The 16999-nt window shown below is 44.9% G+C and overlaps 1 protein-coding gene across 2 annotated transcripts in view; it reads left to right on the top strand.

Annotated features, from left to right (window-relative positions):
- The first annotated feature begins 232 nt into the window (after positions 1–232).
- XPO6 (exportin 6) overlaps positions 233–16999 on the top strand; it is a 56824-nt gene continuing 40057 nt past the window's right edge. For both annotated transcript variants that reach the window (XM_050906067.1, XM_050906068.1), the window contains exons 1-2: positions 233–295; positions 16799–16889. In XM_050906067.1, the coding sequence (XP_050762024.1) occupies positions 293–295; positions 16799–16889 (94 nt within the window). In that variant the 5' untranslated portion in view covers positions 233–292. The remainder of the gene's footprint in view (positions 296–16798; positions 16890–16999) is intronic.

Genomic DNA, 16999 nt, shown 5'->3' on the forward strand with positions numbered 1-16999 from the left:
AGCGCCGCGCCCTCCCGGCCCGCGCGGGCCTGCCCTCCGGCGGCCCTTCCCAGCGCCCCGGGGCTCCCCGTCCCCACCGGCCGGGGGAGGCCCGGGGGCTGGGAGGCGGCGGCGGCAGCAGCAGCGGCGGCTCTCCGGGTTGGGGGGCCGCCTGCGGTGCTTGGGGCTCTGCGGCCGGCGGAGACTCGCCGGTGCATGGGCGGGGAGGCCCCGCCGCCGGCCGCCGCCGGCCATGACATGAGCGGAGCGCGGCGCCCTGCCTAGAGCCGCCCCGCGGGAGCCGCCGGCAGCCATGGTGAGTGCGGGCGGGAAGCGGGGCCGCCCCGCCGCTGCGGAGCACCCCCCCCCGGGGCGGGGAGGTGGGGGGGTTCCGCTGCGCTCTGGCGGGGCTTGCGGCCTGTCCCGGGCCGGCCAGCCCTCAGGGCCTGCCCCCGGTATGGGGACCGAGCGGCCCGGGGCCTGCTGCGGGGAGCCCCCTGGGCAGCGTCCCGGTGGGGGGCTGCGGGCCCTGGAGGCCCTGAGGGGCCTGCGGGTGTTGAGAGAGGCCTTCACCCCCAGAGCCGCTGCGGTAACACGTTTTAAAAAGCTGTGAAGGCAGAAATTCTTCCTGGGAGCGTTTGTGCCGGAGTGTTGAGAATTACAGGTTTTGTCCAGTGCCAGCCGTGGACTTGCCGTGTTCGCCTCCAGTTTAGCCTTGGATAAGCTGCAGAAATGACCTGGATTCCTTTCTGTGCGGAGCATTATTTAATTCTGCTGTAGATACTGGTTTTCAGCTGCCTTCCAGCAGCAGCAGTCATAGCTGCGTGCAATCCTACCGAGAGATACAGAGCTGAGCTATGGCATGCTTTGATTTGCACAATCTTTTTTTCTCTTGGTAAGAAGCAAGAGAAGACATCTTTAATCCATTGGGTGCATGCACAGTCAGGCTTGGAGGGCTGGTAGGTGGAAATCTGTCTTCAGGGGATCGCAGTGTTGCTCACTATCACTGTACCAAGCGCTGGCAGTGATATGCTCAGTAACAACTGCTGTTCTTATTTTTCCCTTGTTCTACCTGCAGGGAAACCTTGTATCCCAAAATTTATTGGCTTGACAAAGGGAAGCCACAAACATGTACTTTGCAGTTGATCAGTAAGTAGAGAGATGTGTTCGGCAGCCCTGGATCTGTTCATGGAAATCTATCTCCTGTCCTGTCTCGCCCAGAGTGTCCCACTGGGCGAAGGCAGTAGCTACTGATCTAGTTTTCAACCACTTTCTAGCTTAAGCTGTCTTAGATAATGTAGGCTCAGGCCTTGCACCCCTTTTCTTCAGGAAGTTGGGATCTTGCTGTGAATTTCTTCACCCAAGAGCTGAAATAATCACATTTGCACGTTGTTTGATGTGCTTTTGGTACACTGTTGCTAGTTGATTGAAACCTTGCTCTCTGTAGCCCATTTAAGTTGAATTTTGTTAGTCCCTTTGGGAGGCTTTGCTGCTCCATACGGTGTCAGCTGGGGTGGGAGGTGGTCTCCTCAATAAATACAGGTAGCAGCCTGCTACTACTGGGTCTGCATGCGTGAGGGATATGCCTGCCTGCTCAGGGTGGACTCCTGAATTTAGCTTCAGCCAAAGCTAGAACAAAGGGTGACTGATATTCTTGAGGTGGATTCTTTTTAGTGAATACCCCTGGTTAATGAAGATGAATAAATACTGTGGCTGAGTTCTGAGAATTTGGTAGACCAGTTGTATATAACAAACTGTAGCTCTGCGTGTGGAAAAAGGTTGCAGAGTTTTGTGCTTCAGGGTGTGCGCTAATAATTGCAGGCGGCAAAAGGACTTCTTGGTTCTTCCCTTGCCTTCATACAGATATGCACATTTAGCCTCCTGAATTACACCTTGTTTTCTTTTTTTTTTTTCTTCAACATCCAATATTTGGTTCAGCTACAAGCAGAGTACTGGCTTTGGAAGCTGAGAAGCAGTCATTGGTCTATACTGCAGAATTTACTGTTGTAACTCTTCATGTGACTACGGTGCAAGATTTTCCTTATGTTCCTATTTGCTTGGAGCTTACAGATGGGCACGTTCTGCTGCTAGTGTACCCTCCTTCCCGGAAACAGTTGGAAAAGTGTGAAGATGAGATGCTGTAAGGCATACTGGGAACAAATAAAACATAATTAAACTCTGCTGTCAGAAATACAGACTTGTGGAAGCAGATTTTATTAGTTGAAGTTGAATTGGGTTGATATGGAAGGGAGTAAGCGATGGGAGCAGTAATAAGTTAGAGCTTGATTAACTGGGAAGGAATGTTGAGAACAAATTGTAAAGTCAGAGCACCCAGCAAAGGCAGGAGGGGAAACCAGTGATGCGCAGTGTGCTCAGAAACTGTACATATGTTGTGGAACAGGTGCCAGTTCAGTGTGCTTGGATGCCACTAATGGCTCAGAAATCTTACGCCACCATTAAAAAGCTATTTAGTTTCACAGGAAGCTTGAATCATTCTTTTGCTTTCTGAGGAATTCGTAAAGAGCAGCCCTGCTGTGTCAAGCTTTCTGGTCATCGTACTGCCTGTGGTAGTTATTACATGCTTGTGGCATGTCAGACGACTAATGCACATTGCGTGTCTGCTAAATAGTTCTTGTACAGCATCCAGTTTGTGGCTTTCTGTGAAAAATGTGTGTCAACGTTGATGATGTGATATCTTTGTAGAGAAAATAGAGAATTGTAAAATACAGGCTTCTCAAGTGGATTTCTGTGGAGTCAAGTTAACCTCTAAACACAGAGTAACTAGCTCCAGCTTACGCACTCAGGTGGCACTCTTCAAGCTTTGCTCTTCTTTAATAGACCACAAAGTATTAATATGGTTTCCTAGTCAACTTTTAGGATCCTTCTAGATGATTTAGCGAGCAGCTTCAAATTAAATGTTGTTCGTGGAAGTAGTCCTTGAATGCGTTTGTGTTTTACGTCCAAATAAGCTGTGCGTTTGTCTCATCGCTCATTCTTTCACCTTTTTTCTTCTTCCACTAGCAAAGATAAACCATGTCTGAAACCATCAGAGCTCAGTTACGGTCTCCCGAGCCGTATCAGTCACCTGGCAAGCGCATTCGTAACTCCCATGTGAGGCTGGAAGTCAGGTGATTACCTCCTAGCAAATGTATTCTGCAATTATGTGGGATTTGTATCCTGCCAGCGACTAGAAGAACAGCTTAGGAAAAGGGACTTCTTCCAGGAAATGCTATTGTGTTAGGTATCAGATTTAAAGATGTCGTATGAAGTCAACCCTTCAGTCAGCAGACTGCAAACAGGCTTCTCAAACATGTTGGCTTTAGTTACAAAACAAGTTGCAGTTCTTTCAGGTTATCACTAGGCCTCAAATGTGTAGCAAAGTGGGAAGCAGACAATAGAAGTAGCGGCGGCAGATCCAAAGAAGCTTGTGTCCCTGTTCTGCATGAAGCAAATATAGCTTGCAAAAATGGAAGTAGGCAGTGGGCGTGTGTAGCCTGAATCTTTCTAAATTTTCCACAGCAGCATCCTAGCTTTTACTTTATAGCTCCTATTATGACCTTCCAATTATTTTGTTTTTTTTTTTTAGCAGGAAGTGCTGTCATTTTCTTATGCTTAAAGCTTCCTTTGGAGACCTGACGATGGTTTAAGCCTTCCATTTGCTAAGGAATAAAGCTTGTCTGGATTGCAGCATATCTAGCCAGGTATTGCTGGTTAGCCATAGGTTATTCTGGCACTCTTGGTTGCCAAGGAGCTTGCTGCTGAATTACCAAAATAGCTCGCGTTTACTATGTATGTCAGTGTAGCTGAGCTGGTGGCCCTAAGGCTGGATCAGGTCTGCGGGCTGTGAACCAGTCCTGTGTTTTCGGGACCACTCCTGATGTCTACTGTGCAGGTGGCTGAGGACGTTGTTGTGGCAGGAGGCGGCAGCAGCTTCTTGCTTTTGCCAAAACCCTCTGCCTGGCTGTCCCATCGCGCTAGAGACGTTTAAATCGCGTTTGGGCTGCTGCCGCCCGGTCCTGAAGCAGGTGAGCTATGGGGATGTCCTGCCGTAACAAGAGATGGAGAAGGCGGCGGTAACGCTGAGCGTGCTGCCTGTGCTGCGGCAGGCAGGGCAGGCAGGAAGCGCTCGCGCATGGCGAGGTGGCCTCTGCTTGACGGGGAGGTTTTTGAGACCAAGAGGGAGCTGGAGCGTGTCGTCCCCTCCCCCAGGCTCCGACACTGCCGGCTGGTGTGCAGCATCAAAACTAGACCGCTGTGGTGCAGTAGTCTGAAGTTCTGTCAGCTTTCTGTATATCCCCTTAAAGTACATAGTTTAAAAATAAAAATAAACCCTTTTTAAAACCATTCTGACTCAACTCTACTGAGTAGAGAAACAAGAGAATAGGAACTTCGAAGTTCTAGCCTCGGCTCCAACATCTGGCTTCCTTTTTTGGCCTTCAAGTCACGTCGTAACTTTCTGTGCCCCTTTATTATCCTCGCTTTATTAAATCGTGAGACGGGAGCTGAGACTTAATGCTGGTGAACTGTTTCACATACTTATTAGTTCTGCAGCAAAGCCTGTGTAGCTGCAGAGCGCAGCACGGTGTGGTGCGCAGCCGGGTGGGCAGCTCTGCCTGCTGTGACACCCTCGGCAGTAGCATCTGCCTGCGGTGGCCCCGGGTGAAGGCTGAACCTGTGTGTCCCTTTTGGCAGAGTTAGAAGAAAGGGGAATCGGAACTGAGTTTGTAGCAGGAAAGCTGGTCTCAAGCATGGCTGTTAAGGGTGCTTCCCCCAGAATGAAAGCTTTTTCTCTGAAGAAAATAGCTAATGTAGTGGAATGGTTATACATAATACCTTTCAGGGTCTATAACTACAGTACATATGCCGTATTTCAAAGACCTGGGTAGCTGAATGTAGGCTGCACTGTCTCCAGATGGACTAAAAGGTATTAAGGCAAAATTATTGAGCCTCAAGGTCTACTAAACTAGCTCAAAAAGCCTCTTTCTGGTAGATGATGATCGTGGCAATCCGCTGATAGATGAGCGTTGGTTGCTGCGATTATTTTAGTAGAAAAGCATTAAAACCTGGCATGCACTACTAAGCTTGTGCAGTGGGGTTCGGCGCTGCAAAGAGATCGCTCGGTGTGTGGATACCTAAAAGCTCCGAGGAATTCGTATTCTTTTTGGTTATTTTAATGCACGTTATTAGGTGTTGTCATTTAGATCAGGGAGAAGGAGCTGCTATTATGGTTGTTATATTTCTTAATGGGTGCTAGTATATGCGAAGTAGAAAAAAATGTAGCTTTTACGTGTATAGGCTGATACCTGTCTGGATAATGTGTCCTAAAATCCTTCCAAATCATTATCCTTTATCAGTCAGCAGATATTTCCTGTTAGTAACTATATTTGTATTTGGGTCACTGCTGCCTTGGCCTTCTCTGCGTCCCAGGTGTTAACATGGCAATCTTTGACTTTTGGAGAAAAAAAATAAGGTGTTTGCCAGCTTTTTTTTTGTCAAAATGAAATGCTTAGAGTACCATTTATAGAGGTAAAGTGTGTAGCATGTGCCTGTTCTCTCATGAAGGTCTGATTGTTCCAACAAAAGTGTAAATATTAACCGTTTGGTAGAGGAAAAGCAATTGGCTTTTTTCCCCTACTGATTATGATGTTCAAGAAGTTGCTTACTGATCCAGCCAGCCCCTGGGGTTTATTTCTGTGGTCGGAAATGGAGTGGGTCCTCCAGTGAGAGCCTCTGTCCTCTGGAAGGTCGGGAGCCGTGCAGCTTCACCGAGCCTGGGCTCAGGAGCACCTAATGTTTATGAAATGTGTTTCTGTGGTGAAGCAACTTTTTTCGAATCTTACCTTCCCCACCCCCATTTTATTCCTTTCTTTATTCACGTTTCTGTTTTCCATTTACAGTCAGGATAGGAAGCTTTCACTCCACCTGAAGTGTTTCAGGCTCTTCTAGCAACATCACAAATTCCTTAATTTTTCCCCCCTAATCTTCCCTGATCCCTCTGCAATGGGGATTGTGCCCAGAATTACATTTCTTTTACCATTTCCCGGCACTTTGCATTCATGCTCCAAATTATCTTTTATTTGTTTCAGCATCTCCAAGTTTGTGGCTGGGTCTGCAAGCCTGTGTGTATTTTTAGCAGTTTGACTTAATATTTTGTTACGGCTTTAATTGCAGCATGAATTTCTTCCCGAGAGGGATTGTCATGATTCCTTTTTGTCCCCTCTTTTGAGAAAGGAGCGTACTCATCTGTGTTGTATACTGGCTTGTCAGGACACCAAAGTTAGCATTGAATGCAGGGGATGCAGCCTTCTAGAGCAGAGAGTGGGGTTTTTTCCTTAAGAGAGATAATTTTCTCTGAAAAATGTGTTGTGTTTGGTTGATTCTCTCCTGCTTCAGTGGGTAAAACCAGAACAGATTTCTTCTGCGTTGCAATACCACTAGTCCTTTTCTTTGGGATTGAGGGCAGTTTCTTCCACTGAAGTTTGTCTCTGGTTGTTTTCCTGGAGTAGTAGCTGGTGTCGAAGCACAGTGTGTCTGGAAGGGGTACAGTAAAGACAGCTGCTCTGTAGTGGTTAGATTTGTTGTTCCCCATACCATTACCCCGTTCCTTTGCTTATGGTGGATAAGATTGAATTTTCTACAATTCCTTGGCTTTCTTTTTGCAAATGTGAAGGAAAAAAAAAAAAAGAGGACAGCAATGTGATCCATGGCCTATAATCTCTGACGTGCAAGTGTGAGGTAGGGGCTCAGGAGCAAGGCTATTCCTGCTCCTGTCCATGGCTGAGGGCTGCACCAGCTGCTCCTCTGATCCCACCAGCAACCCAGGAGACCAGGAGAAGCAGCTTTCGTGATGGGGGGAAAGGTAAAGGAGGAAAAGGCTGCTTTGCAGCAGCTTGTAGCAAAGTTTCAGCTTTTCTTGTTTCTTGCTGGTGCCTGATGAAGTGGGCTGGGTTGTGTTGACCAAAGTCTAGTTGTGTGTCGGGCCGTCGGAGTCGTCCCGGTCCCAGGGGCGGATAGCCCTGCAACCTTCCCCAGAGGCCACACGCGACGGTTGCCCCAGAGCTGCAGGAGATGCAAGGGTGAGAAGCAGCCTGCTGTTGTGAAATACTCCAAAGTGCAGAAACATTGCAGATATCAAGATCTTGTTTTTCTTTAAGTGGACTAGATGGTCTTCCTGCATGTGCTGTCCTTTGGAAACATTTAAAATTAAAAAAAAAAAAAGTCTTGCAGAGTTATTCCCATGGTGTTATCCATGATAGTTTCGTTATACGCTCTTAAATGCCCCAGACAAGTTTTAACACTCTTGCCAGGAATTAAACTTGCAATATCGCAGTCCTTTTTTCTTCTCTTTGACAGGGGGTGAGGGTCTCATACAATATCGTATTTTTGTGTAGTGTAATCATACCTCCTTGGAAATCGGGTCTGGCTGGTGTAATATATTGGGTAAGGTATAATCCTGCTCCTAAGTTTACCATAAACCTTGCACTCATGTCACTTCGCATAATCTGGTGTTGGGAGAGTTTTTCTCCAAGGTAATGGGCTTAATCCTGCCAGGCAGAAGTGGATGTCGGAGAACTACCTGGAAAATGAGCAGCTGGGATGTGTCAGGGCAGTTAAAATCTCAGCGGGGATTTGCCTTTCTGTAGATGGAGCTGCATCTGAATAGAAGTGGCACTTTAAGAAATATGCTGAATAATTGGTTTTTTTCTTACATTCGCTTTCTTTTTTGCTTGTCCTAGTGCTTTCCATTTCCAACTCTGCATATGTGCATACTTTCAGAGACTCCTTAAGTTAGGATTGCAAACAACTGCAGTTCAGAGTGTTTGTCCGGGTATTATTGTGAGTTGTCTGTAGGTTCAGATAAATAAGGCCTTACTTGCAGCTTTGCAGGCAGTAAAGTATTTGAGAAGTGTTTTTAAAAATGTGTTAATGCATCTTGGATGGCTTAGTGCTGATATGCAAGCCTGCCGGGTTTATGACTCCTATCACTTATGCATCTTTTTTCTAGTCTCCTCTCTGGTCAAAGGAGCTGCCACATTTGAACAAGTGGTGAGGAGCAAGCTTTTTAGCATTTTTAAGTGTCAAATATCCATCTGTAAGAGCAAGAATAATAGTCTTTTTTGTAGGAAGACTCGGTTAAAACTTGAAGATAGGTGTGTTTTTTAAAACTGACTTCAACTAAAAAGGCCATACTTTGTACCTTTCGTAAGTTCATTTTACGTGGTGCTGCTCATCTGTTGATTGTTCTGGACCGTTTGAGTAAGAAGATCCAAGCATTTTTTTCTTAGCACCTTTTTATCTTTATAAACAATTCTTAAAAGAATTTATTCCCTCCACAAATACCTTTCCCCCCAACATACTTGTGTCCAAAATAGTATAGCCTTGGGATCTTTTTCCCACCTGCCTTTTTAAAACTCAGGTTACTTCACCTAAAACGGCAGGGGAAGTGTTATCTTAAAAGGAGTTAAGTTGCATGCATTTGTTTGGGCCAGGCCTGTGGTTCTGTTTGTGTAAGCCTAGATTTGCTTATGCAGAGAAAAGGGAAGTGATTTGTACCCTGTGACCGCGGTCCCGGAGCTCCTGCCCGAGCATTGCCTTTTAAGAAAGGACGGGATCTCTCTCCAAGGTGTCGCAGGCAAGTTTGAAGTGCGGCACATCCTGGGGAATGCCGCAAAGGGAGAGCGTGAGGTGAAAGGATAGACCCAAACACCGAGATTGCAAACTGTTCCCATTAGAGATGCGAGTTTCCAGACTTCAGTGGAAGAGTTTAAGTTACTTCTGTACTCTGGGAGAGAACTAGAGTCACCTTGCAGTATTTTAGCGTCTGGAAAATGGCTCGTGCCCGGCTGACCACCCTTGGCAGATGATCAACCTTGTGTGGTCTCCATCTGAAGAGCATACTGTGACTTTATGGCTTGTTTTTTCTGATAACACCCAAACCAAAAATTTGTTATCAGTGGTGGCTTAAAAAGTGGTGGACAGCAGCTGAGAACTGTCTGAACCGAGTGTTTGCTGAGGAAAGTCTAATGACTGGAGCTGGATTGTCAAATTCAAGTCGTCAGTCCAAAAATAGACTCTAGTGCCGCCTGTACCCACCTGGGTCCCCTGTGCTATGGTGATACACAGTCGTATGATGCAGAATATCGATCTCGAGTAGTCTGCTTTGGATACTTCTGCACTTCTCATCTGTATATCATTATTTTGGCAATTCTTTGTTTGGGGAAATGATGTGTTGCTAAGTCTTTTCTAGCAGCTAAACCGCAATAAATCAATTGGCAAGTCATCGGCACGTGACCAGCCCGCCTTCCGCAGGCGGCGAGGGCCCATAAATCGCTCTTGTGCTCGTCCTCGGCGAGAGCGTGGCTGGTAGCGGCGCTGTGTCTAAACCTCACTTTGCTTATGCCAGCTTGCTATGATTATTTTATTCCTTCGGTGGGTTTCTAAGAGAATTTCTAGGTGTTGGATTTTAATGCTCTATGCTTGCTGTTTCCGTGTAATGAGCATCTTTTGTTACCAGCAAAGCAAATGCGAAATGCTTGGTGGGGGACATGCTGGCTGCTGGACTTGATTATGTCGATTAACAGTTCAACCTTAAAACCTGAAGCCTGGTTAACTGAACCTGACTGTACAAGAAGATTTAAGAAATAAGATCCCTTAGATATTCAAAAAGGTGCCTGATTACTTGTGTAGCAGGCAGTGTTTACAGGTAAGATGATCTCTTTATCCTGTTCGAGAAATCAGATTATCACTGCTGGCTCTCCATAGCCTGTTCCACACAGTAGTGTTCAGCCTGTGGTCATTTTTAGTCCCTAGCTGATGTTTAAATAAAATACATTGATTCCTGAAGTGCAGTCTGGGGTTTCTAAAGTGATGAGTTGTACAGGCAGAAGGGCCTTGAGCAGCTCTGGTGCTGGACGTCAGCTTCATCGCAGCAGGAGATCGAGAGTAGCATAGTGCTTTTATTCCTCTGCCGATTGCCTTGAGGTAGAACAGTAATTCATGACTTTTATAATAGAATTTTTGCTTAAATTGTGGTATAACAGAAATGAGTTTGCAAAATCTACGTCTCACTAATGAGCTGCCAAAGTTGTGGCCCTTGAAACGAATGAGCCAGATAAAGGGGGTTGTATTCTGCAGCCAGGAGACCTCTTGAAATGGCACCGGGAGCCTGAACTGTTCTCAAAGCACAAAGTGAAGCCGAGTCTAGTTTCGGTTCATTAAACCACAAAAACATCTCTGAAATGCAACGAGGAAACTGAGAATAAAGACTGAGCCGTGTCTTGATACCATCAGCAGTGTGCTGCCAGGGAGCACGTATGTTGCAGGGTCTGCATGCTGTCTCCTAATTTAAGACCTCTGCGTGAGTTATACTGATAAGGAGACCCTAGGAATAAGTGTGAAACCCCAGACTTCTGAAATCATTAGTTGGAAATTATTAAATGTAGTAAGTAACACTGCCTTTGAGCTGCACAGCTCGGCCTCGGTAGCGTGCATTCATCCTTTCTAGAGGATGTGTTGGGTGTCGTACAACTTTTTTTTTTTTTTTTAAAACACTTCATAATTCTGCTTTTGTTGCTAACAATAATACTGCACTTCTTTCATGAACTTCACTGCATCGAGTGACCCAAGGCTGTTCCAGGGGTTCAGTGAAGTGGTGATAATATCTGTGCTTTGCTGATAGCTGCAAAAGGAAGGCTTTTGTGACCCACACAAGCAGGCTTGAAATGACCTACAGTCTTTCTGAGAGTGTAATTACTGATTTAAGTGTTCATTATCATGTTAGGGCTTGGGCAGGGAGGGGCTCTGAAAGACACCCTGGTAATTCTCAAATGAGTAAATTACTACCTTAGTACATATGCATGTTAGGTATGTGTATTATTACATTAGTCTCGACTGAGTTTCCTTAAAAATTATCTACAAAAATTATCTACAAAAGAAAAAAAATAATGGAAGAAAATTCAGCAGCTAAAGTGTAGTGGTTTGTATTTGTATACAATACCTGTACTGTTAAGTAACTGCACAAAATTGGAAGCAGAAGGCTCTGAGGTGGAAGAGGATGGGACAGCGTAATTTAGCAAAGGCAGGGTGATGATGAGTTATTTTATACTAGCAGCTGCCATTGTGGTGTGTGCGTGATTTTTCTTTTCCCTTTTCTTAACCCTGTGCACTGGCTCGTTGGTGGCATTATAGCAATTCCTGCTGGGAACGCTTCAAACAGGGTCTCACATTGTGTGCTCTCCTGCAATCCCTCCTCTCCTGGAAGAGCTGCCCGTTACGAGCACAAGCTGGTAGATGTAGCTGATACTCATTTTAGCAGAGCTGGGTAAAATGTGATAAGATCCAAACCTGGATAACCAGGAGGAGGCTGAATTGTGCTGGGCTGTGTGTCTTGCACTGGTGATGGTAGGAGACATGGTGGGTAGGAAGGGGATGTAGAAGCAGGCTCCAAAAAATTAGGAAGCCAGGGCTGTGCTGGAAAAATATCTACATTTGCTATCAATGTATGGTGTAGGGAGGCTTTATGGGCTGGTAGGTGTTAGATACAGTGTGAAAAGTGCTTCAGCAGTGCAGGTATTGAAGGGAGGGATGGAACAAGAGTGGGCGTCTGAATTAAAAACATGATGGGTTGCAGAGGAGTGGTGAATAACAACTCCCTAACAGAAAGAGATCCCGTCCTCTTTAAATAAAGAGTAGAGACGTTGCAGGGGAGTTTAGATCTGCGGTGAGGGCTTCTGGGGTTCAGCGATGCAAGTATTTTTCCTACCTGCCACTGAAGGAGGTGTTATTAAGGTTCCACTTGGGTGGTGTAAAATCCGTTCTTCCGTGTCAGAGGAAGGTGTTCCAGTACTGCCTGAAGGATGGTTGAAGTCACATTGGTAATTGTTGCAGCTGCAATTAACATCTTCCTAAAAAAAAAAAAGCTTTGTAGAGGGATTACCTTAATTTTGTCTTGGAGTGATATCCATTTCCAAACACATTAGGAAAAAATCAACAGACATAACCCTCCTCTTACAGGCCTCATCAGCCTGAGTTGCCGTATTTAGAGCATCATTTGTATGATCGATACTCTACCGAGCTGTTAATAGCAAACATTAAAAGGTTAACAGCTTGTGGTTTTATGGCAAAGCATTAGAGAAAAGCTTTCCTCTAAAAGAAACAATCGCTTTAGAGAATGTAAAATGAAGTCAAAAGATAGGAAGTGAACTCTAAATGAAAGCACTTCTGGAGAAAATTGAAATAGCTTTATAAAGCACTTACTTTCATATCTTCCAGAATGATCAGGTACTATGCAAACTAAAATTAGTGTTGTATCTTCTATTAAAGTAAATGTGCAATGTCTAAATTGCAATCCAAAAGTCATTCCTCTGTTATTCGCCAGAGTTGGATGAGTAACTACCCGAATGCTTTAGTCATAGGCTACAGGCTAAACTGAACTTGTTAGGGAGTCCTGGTTTAAGCAGCAAGGTACAAAGATTTTGCTTCTCTAGAGCCTTTTTGAGGTGCAGTGAACTGGAGTTTGAACAGCCTAAAATGCAGTAAGTTAGCAGCTATTAATATTTTTTCCTGAATCAACAGAAATCAGTTAATGGCTCGTACATCTTAAAATGTAATTGAACGACAGCCCTGAAATCAGCTGGTACATCCAGGTTTTATAGATCCTTCTTTTGGTACTTTGGTGGATGGAGAATGTCTTTGAATGTGCAAGTTCTTGGTAGCAAATCTCATAATTTCTGTCAAAATAGGAAGCTGTAGTCTCAGCTGTGAATCTGTCATTTTTCTGGTTGTATGAGACTGCTATTAAAGGTTGGAGTTCATAGATAAATGGTATGAGTAAGCAGCTACACGCCTCTAGTTTGATAACTGTTAATGAAACACCTTTAGCAAACTTAATGAGGCAAAAATGGGGATGGTAAGGATGTAGATTGACAGTGGCTCTCTCCCACCCTGATCCATATCAAGTCATGCTCAGATCAGATGGGGCACTTCCAGGAACAGCAGACTTGGGACAGACCTGATGCTTGCCCAGTCCGTGTGGCGCGGACCCAACGTAGCACAGCAGCAGTTATTTTGGGGAGAATCAGCTATGACACATCTCTCTGAGATGCTATCTTGGACACAATTTCTAGGTCAATGTATGGATCTCCTACTGGAACACAGGAATCTGTAGCTGTCGGTGCACTAGCATTTAGACCCGCTTGCTTACTTTCATGTATCACTAACTTGTTCACCTAACCAAGCTGTGACTGAGGACATCATCTTTGGCTGGAGGATCTGCTGAATCTGGCAGCTGAGATCCTCCCTGCAGCAGCCTGCAGGTCTGAGCTCAACCATAGCATTTGAGCAATCGGAAGCAGTGGAGCTAGTGGGGATGGTGGCATGTCAAATCTTACCTTGACTGGTTTTAGAGAATTGCAGAGGTTTTCATGGTAAAAAGCTCACATTACCTGCTCTGCAAAGGGGTTTCATAGAATTGAGTATTTTTTTTCTTAAGTGGTTGACAGAAGAGAGCAAACAGCATTTCCTGGCAGTTTGATCCAGCCCTGAGTAGCCTGAGACATTGGGGGTAGAGGGGTCAGATTTTACAACTTGTGAAAATGAGTAGGAAGTATTTCTGGTTTAATAGTTGACTATTTTGTCTTGCCTCATGAAGGTGAGGCAAACTGCCAGCCCTTACCCAGAAAGTCTGTAGTAAATTCTGCTAATGATGGTCCAGACTTCATGACTTTCCCTGAAAACCTTTAAAAATGAAATTTGCATATGACCCAAATGGCTGAATTTCAGACCAGACAGAAAGTGAAGTGAGTGCTGCCGATTCTGACTGCCCGTGGGGTTTGATCTTGTCCTGACTGTGCAGGACTGAGGCAGGCGTTCATGTCCACGCATTGCTGCTCAGTGTCAGGATTCATTGGCATTTCTCTTCGCAGACTCTGGTGATACTTTCCTGTTCTTTTCTTCAGTGCAGAGTAAACACCGAGCCTTAGAAGAAAGCAAACTGCATATTAATGTGAGCGGTAATACTGAGGTGCAGCTGGAAATATTACAGACAGGTACAGCCGCAGGTCCTACAAACAGCTCTACTTTTATTATAGCCTCACTAGATAATCTACTTTTTGGGGTGTCTGGATATAGCTCCAGTAAATTTCCTCTGCAGCTCTCCAGCAGCATGTGTCCTCTTTATCTCAATGACCTAGTTATCAGAGCCTTTGCTTGAAAGGTGGGTGATTACCGCATGCTCCAGGAACGGTTAACTTGAGGAATACCCAAAGGCATTAGCAAATGCAGGACGCTGCTCTCCACCTTTTTAAGTCCTGCCAGTTGCTAGAAGGGGATGCATTTGCTGTGGCCATCCCATAGCATCTGGGGGAAGACCTGGGAGTCTCTCCTGTTTGCAGAGCCCATTGCGGGCTGGGTTTTGATTACTTCAGATAATTTGTGCTACTCCACCTTTCTTTGGCCAAACCTCCGGAACAGCCGGGAGAAGTCAAATAGGAGAAGAAAACAATCTCGGAGGTCACGCTGTTTCTTTCTGCCCAAGTTGGCCTTGGATTCTGGCCAGCCTGGGCTTTTTACATAAAATGCTTGCGTTGTGCTCTCTGTTTTCTTTCTTGCTTTTTGACATGTTGAACATTGTGATGGTGGTGTTTTATATAAAAAGATTAAATGTGTTCCTAGGAGTACGCTCTGTCATCTTCAAAATCTCAGTGCTGAGGCAGTTTGAAGTCAGTGGAGGACATGTCAGATATTCAAGATTTATGAGAACTCTGCAATTTATTTCCAAAAGTAGGAAATAGATCTTGAATCTTGGAAAAAATTGACTTATCTCACCTACTCTTCCTAAAGAAGGGTTGAATTAACTATCCAAAAATGATTAAGCCCTGCCATTCCTGTGTGAAGAGCTAGCACTGCTCTGTGAATTGAGGTGATCTTGGCTGGTGGAGGGGTGGAGTGGGAGAACAGTGCTTCTTATGGAGGAATTTGCATCAAATTGATTTGCCCAACGTTTGGAAACTCCTCTTTGGGGGTTTGGCATCAGAAACTGCTGGTGAGATTTACTCCGTGTTGAGCAGCAGAGAAGTAAACTGCAGGGATTTACGAAAATGTTGGATATGTATGTCTGGATCTAGTTGGGAGGAACTTGCAACAATGTCCCAGAAAGAAATGCATAGAAATGGCAGTGTGGCTATATCCTAATGTCATTAAGGACTCCACTTAATCATATATTTTTTTGAAGTGAGGCTCTTATCCACAGTGCTGCCGTTATCTGGGAAACGGTGACTGGCAGGAGGAGACTGGTGGCTGAAGGGCCGGCTTCAAGGGGAAGTTTACAGTGCAAGGGACTGTTTGCAGAGACCATGTATAAATGGATTAAAGAGGTGATAATGGGTGCTTGATCTTGCTTAAGCTGGCAAAGTGGCTTTGATTTGATTGTAGGTTATTTTAAGCCAATTTCCCAGTAACAATGTTTCTTGCTAAAATAGTCCTTGCTTTCTAGAGCAGGTCTTTTAAAAAGAAAAAAAAAAGAAAGGGGGGGGGAAGGAAAAGGAAAGGTAGGATGAAATTCAGGATTCCTTTGCTAAGGAATTGAAAATGCGTGGTGTCCTTCAGAGCATCCATTTCCAGTTGTTTGGAGAGCAGAGCTGAATTTGTCTTCCCACGCTGTTGTGTTGAGTTGTCTGTTCTCCTGGGGGGTTAATGCAACCCCAGGCTGTTTGAGGAGGGTCTCCTGCTGCTTGGCCCTGTGGTGGTCCTTGGGGCAGCTGCTGTACATGGAAATGGAAACTAGCAGAAGCCCGTATAGTGTTTCTGCACGTTGTCTCACTTGCTTATCTCTTTGCAGAAGACTTGTCAGGCATGGGTTTTGTTTCTGTTTTTATTTTTTTGAGGCAGAACTTTCAGTTTTCTTTAACGGTTTACTTTGTTTCTGTGCAGAGGAAGGTCAGGGCTTGAATCTTGATGCATTTATTATTGATAGCATGCGTTGAAAACATTAGAGGAATGACTAATGGCATGGTCTGTACTGTAGCAGTACCGTTTTCTAAGGCTTAGACCGTAAGGGAAGTGCAGCGCAGCTAAGAGAGGCTAAGCTCGGTGGTGAGCTGTTACTAGAATAAAATCATCCCAGCTCCAGAGAGTTACAAAACTATAGTGACCTTGCAATGGCTGTATACTAATTCTGATAATTTTTTTTTTAGGACTTATAAACACTAAGCTATAACTGATGAATTCCAATAATAAAAGTTAAATTTGAGGATGGGGGGATGTTCTTCTTGAAGCAAATTGCTGAATACTTGTATATTGCTTTTCACAGTGCTGGAAATTCCTTGATCTTCCAAGCTGCTACTTCCTGAGCCCTTTTGGTGTTGCAGGTGGCAGTGTGGCACGGAGGCAAAGACAGGAATAGGTGTCAGGAGTCCTCTCAAAGTTCATGCTCCCTGTGCTGTTGCTGTATTTATCATCTCTAAACATCTGAAAGCATCTTCACTTGAACTTGCTGTCTTTGTGAGAATTATTTGACAAGGATGAGCTAACTTAAAATTACTAAATGCCACCAAAAAAAAAAGGAAACTTCTCGTATTGTTTTCATTACTTAATGTGGCTGAGCAAATGGTCCTTCACATCCAGAGCTTTCAGTTGCAGTGGACAAATCTTGTTGCTACTTGACACCCATGAGCAGTTTAAATTCCAGATTATTTTGCCTTCCACCTGGACTTCGTACTCTTGTTGGTTTTTGGGTGCATGTATGACATAAATGATACCGACCTCCTGAGTGCAAGTCAGAGTGGAAGTTAGTTTTAACTCTTCCTTTAAATGTCGTTCCCAGGCATCTGAAGAGGCCTCGCTACGGGCTTTGGAGAGTCTAATGACAGAGTTTTTCCACAATTGCACAACGAACGAGAGGAAACGCGAGATAGGTGAGTTCATGCCACTTCTAAAGGATAATTCCCTCTGCTTTCTGCTGCCTGCAGACCTCAGCAGAGGTGACTTGGTTATGTTTAACAAATACAGCAGATGGAAGTGCTCT

Source organism: Gymnogyps californianus, chromosome 15 (genome assembly GCF_018139145.2).
Source record: "Gymnogyps californianus isolate 813 chromosome 15, ASM1813914v2, whole genome shotgun sequence".
NCBI lineage: Eukaryota > Metazoa > Chordata > Aves > Accipitriformes > Cathartidae > Gymnogyps > Gymnogyps californianus.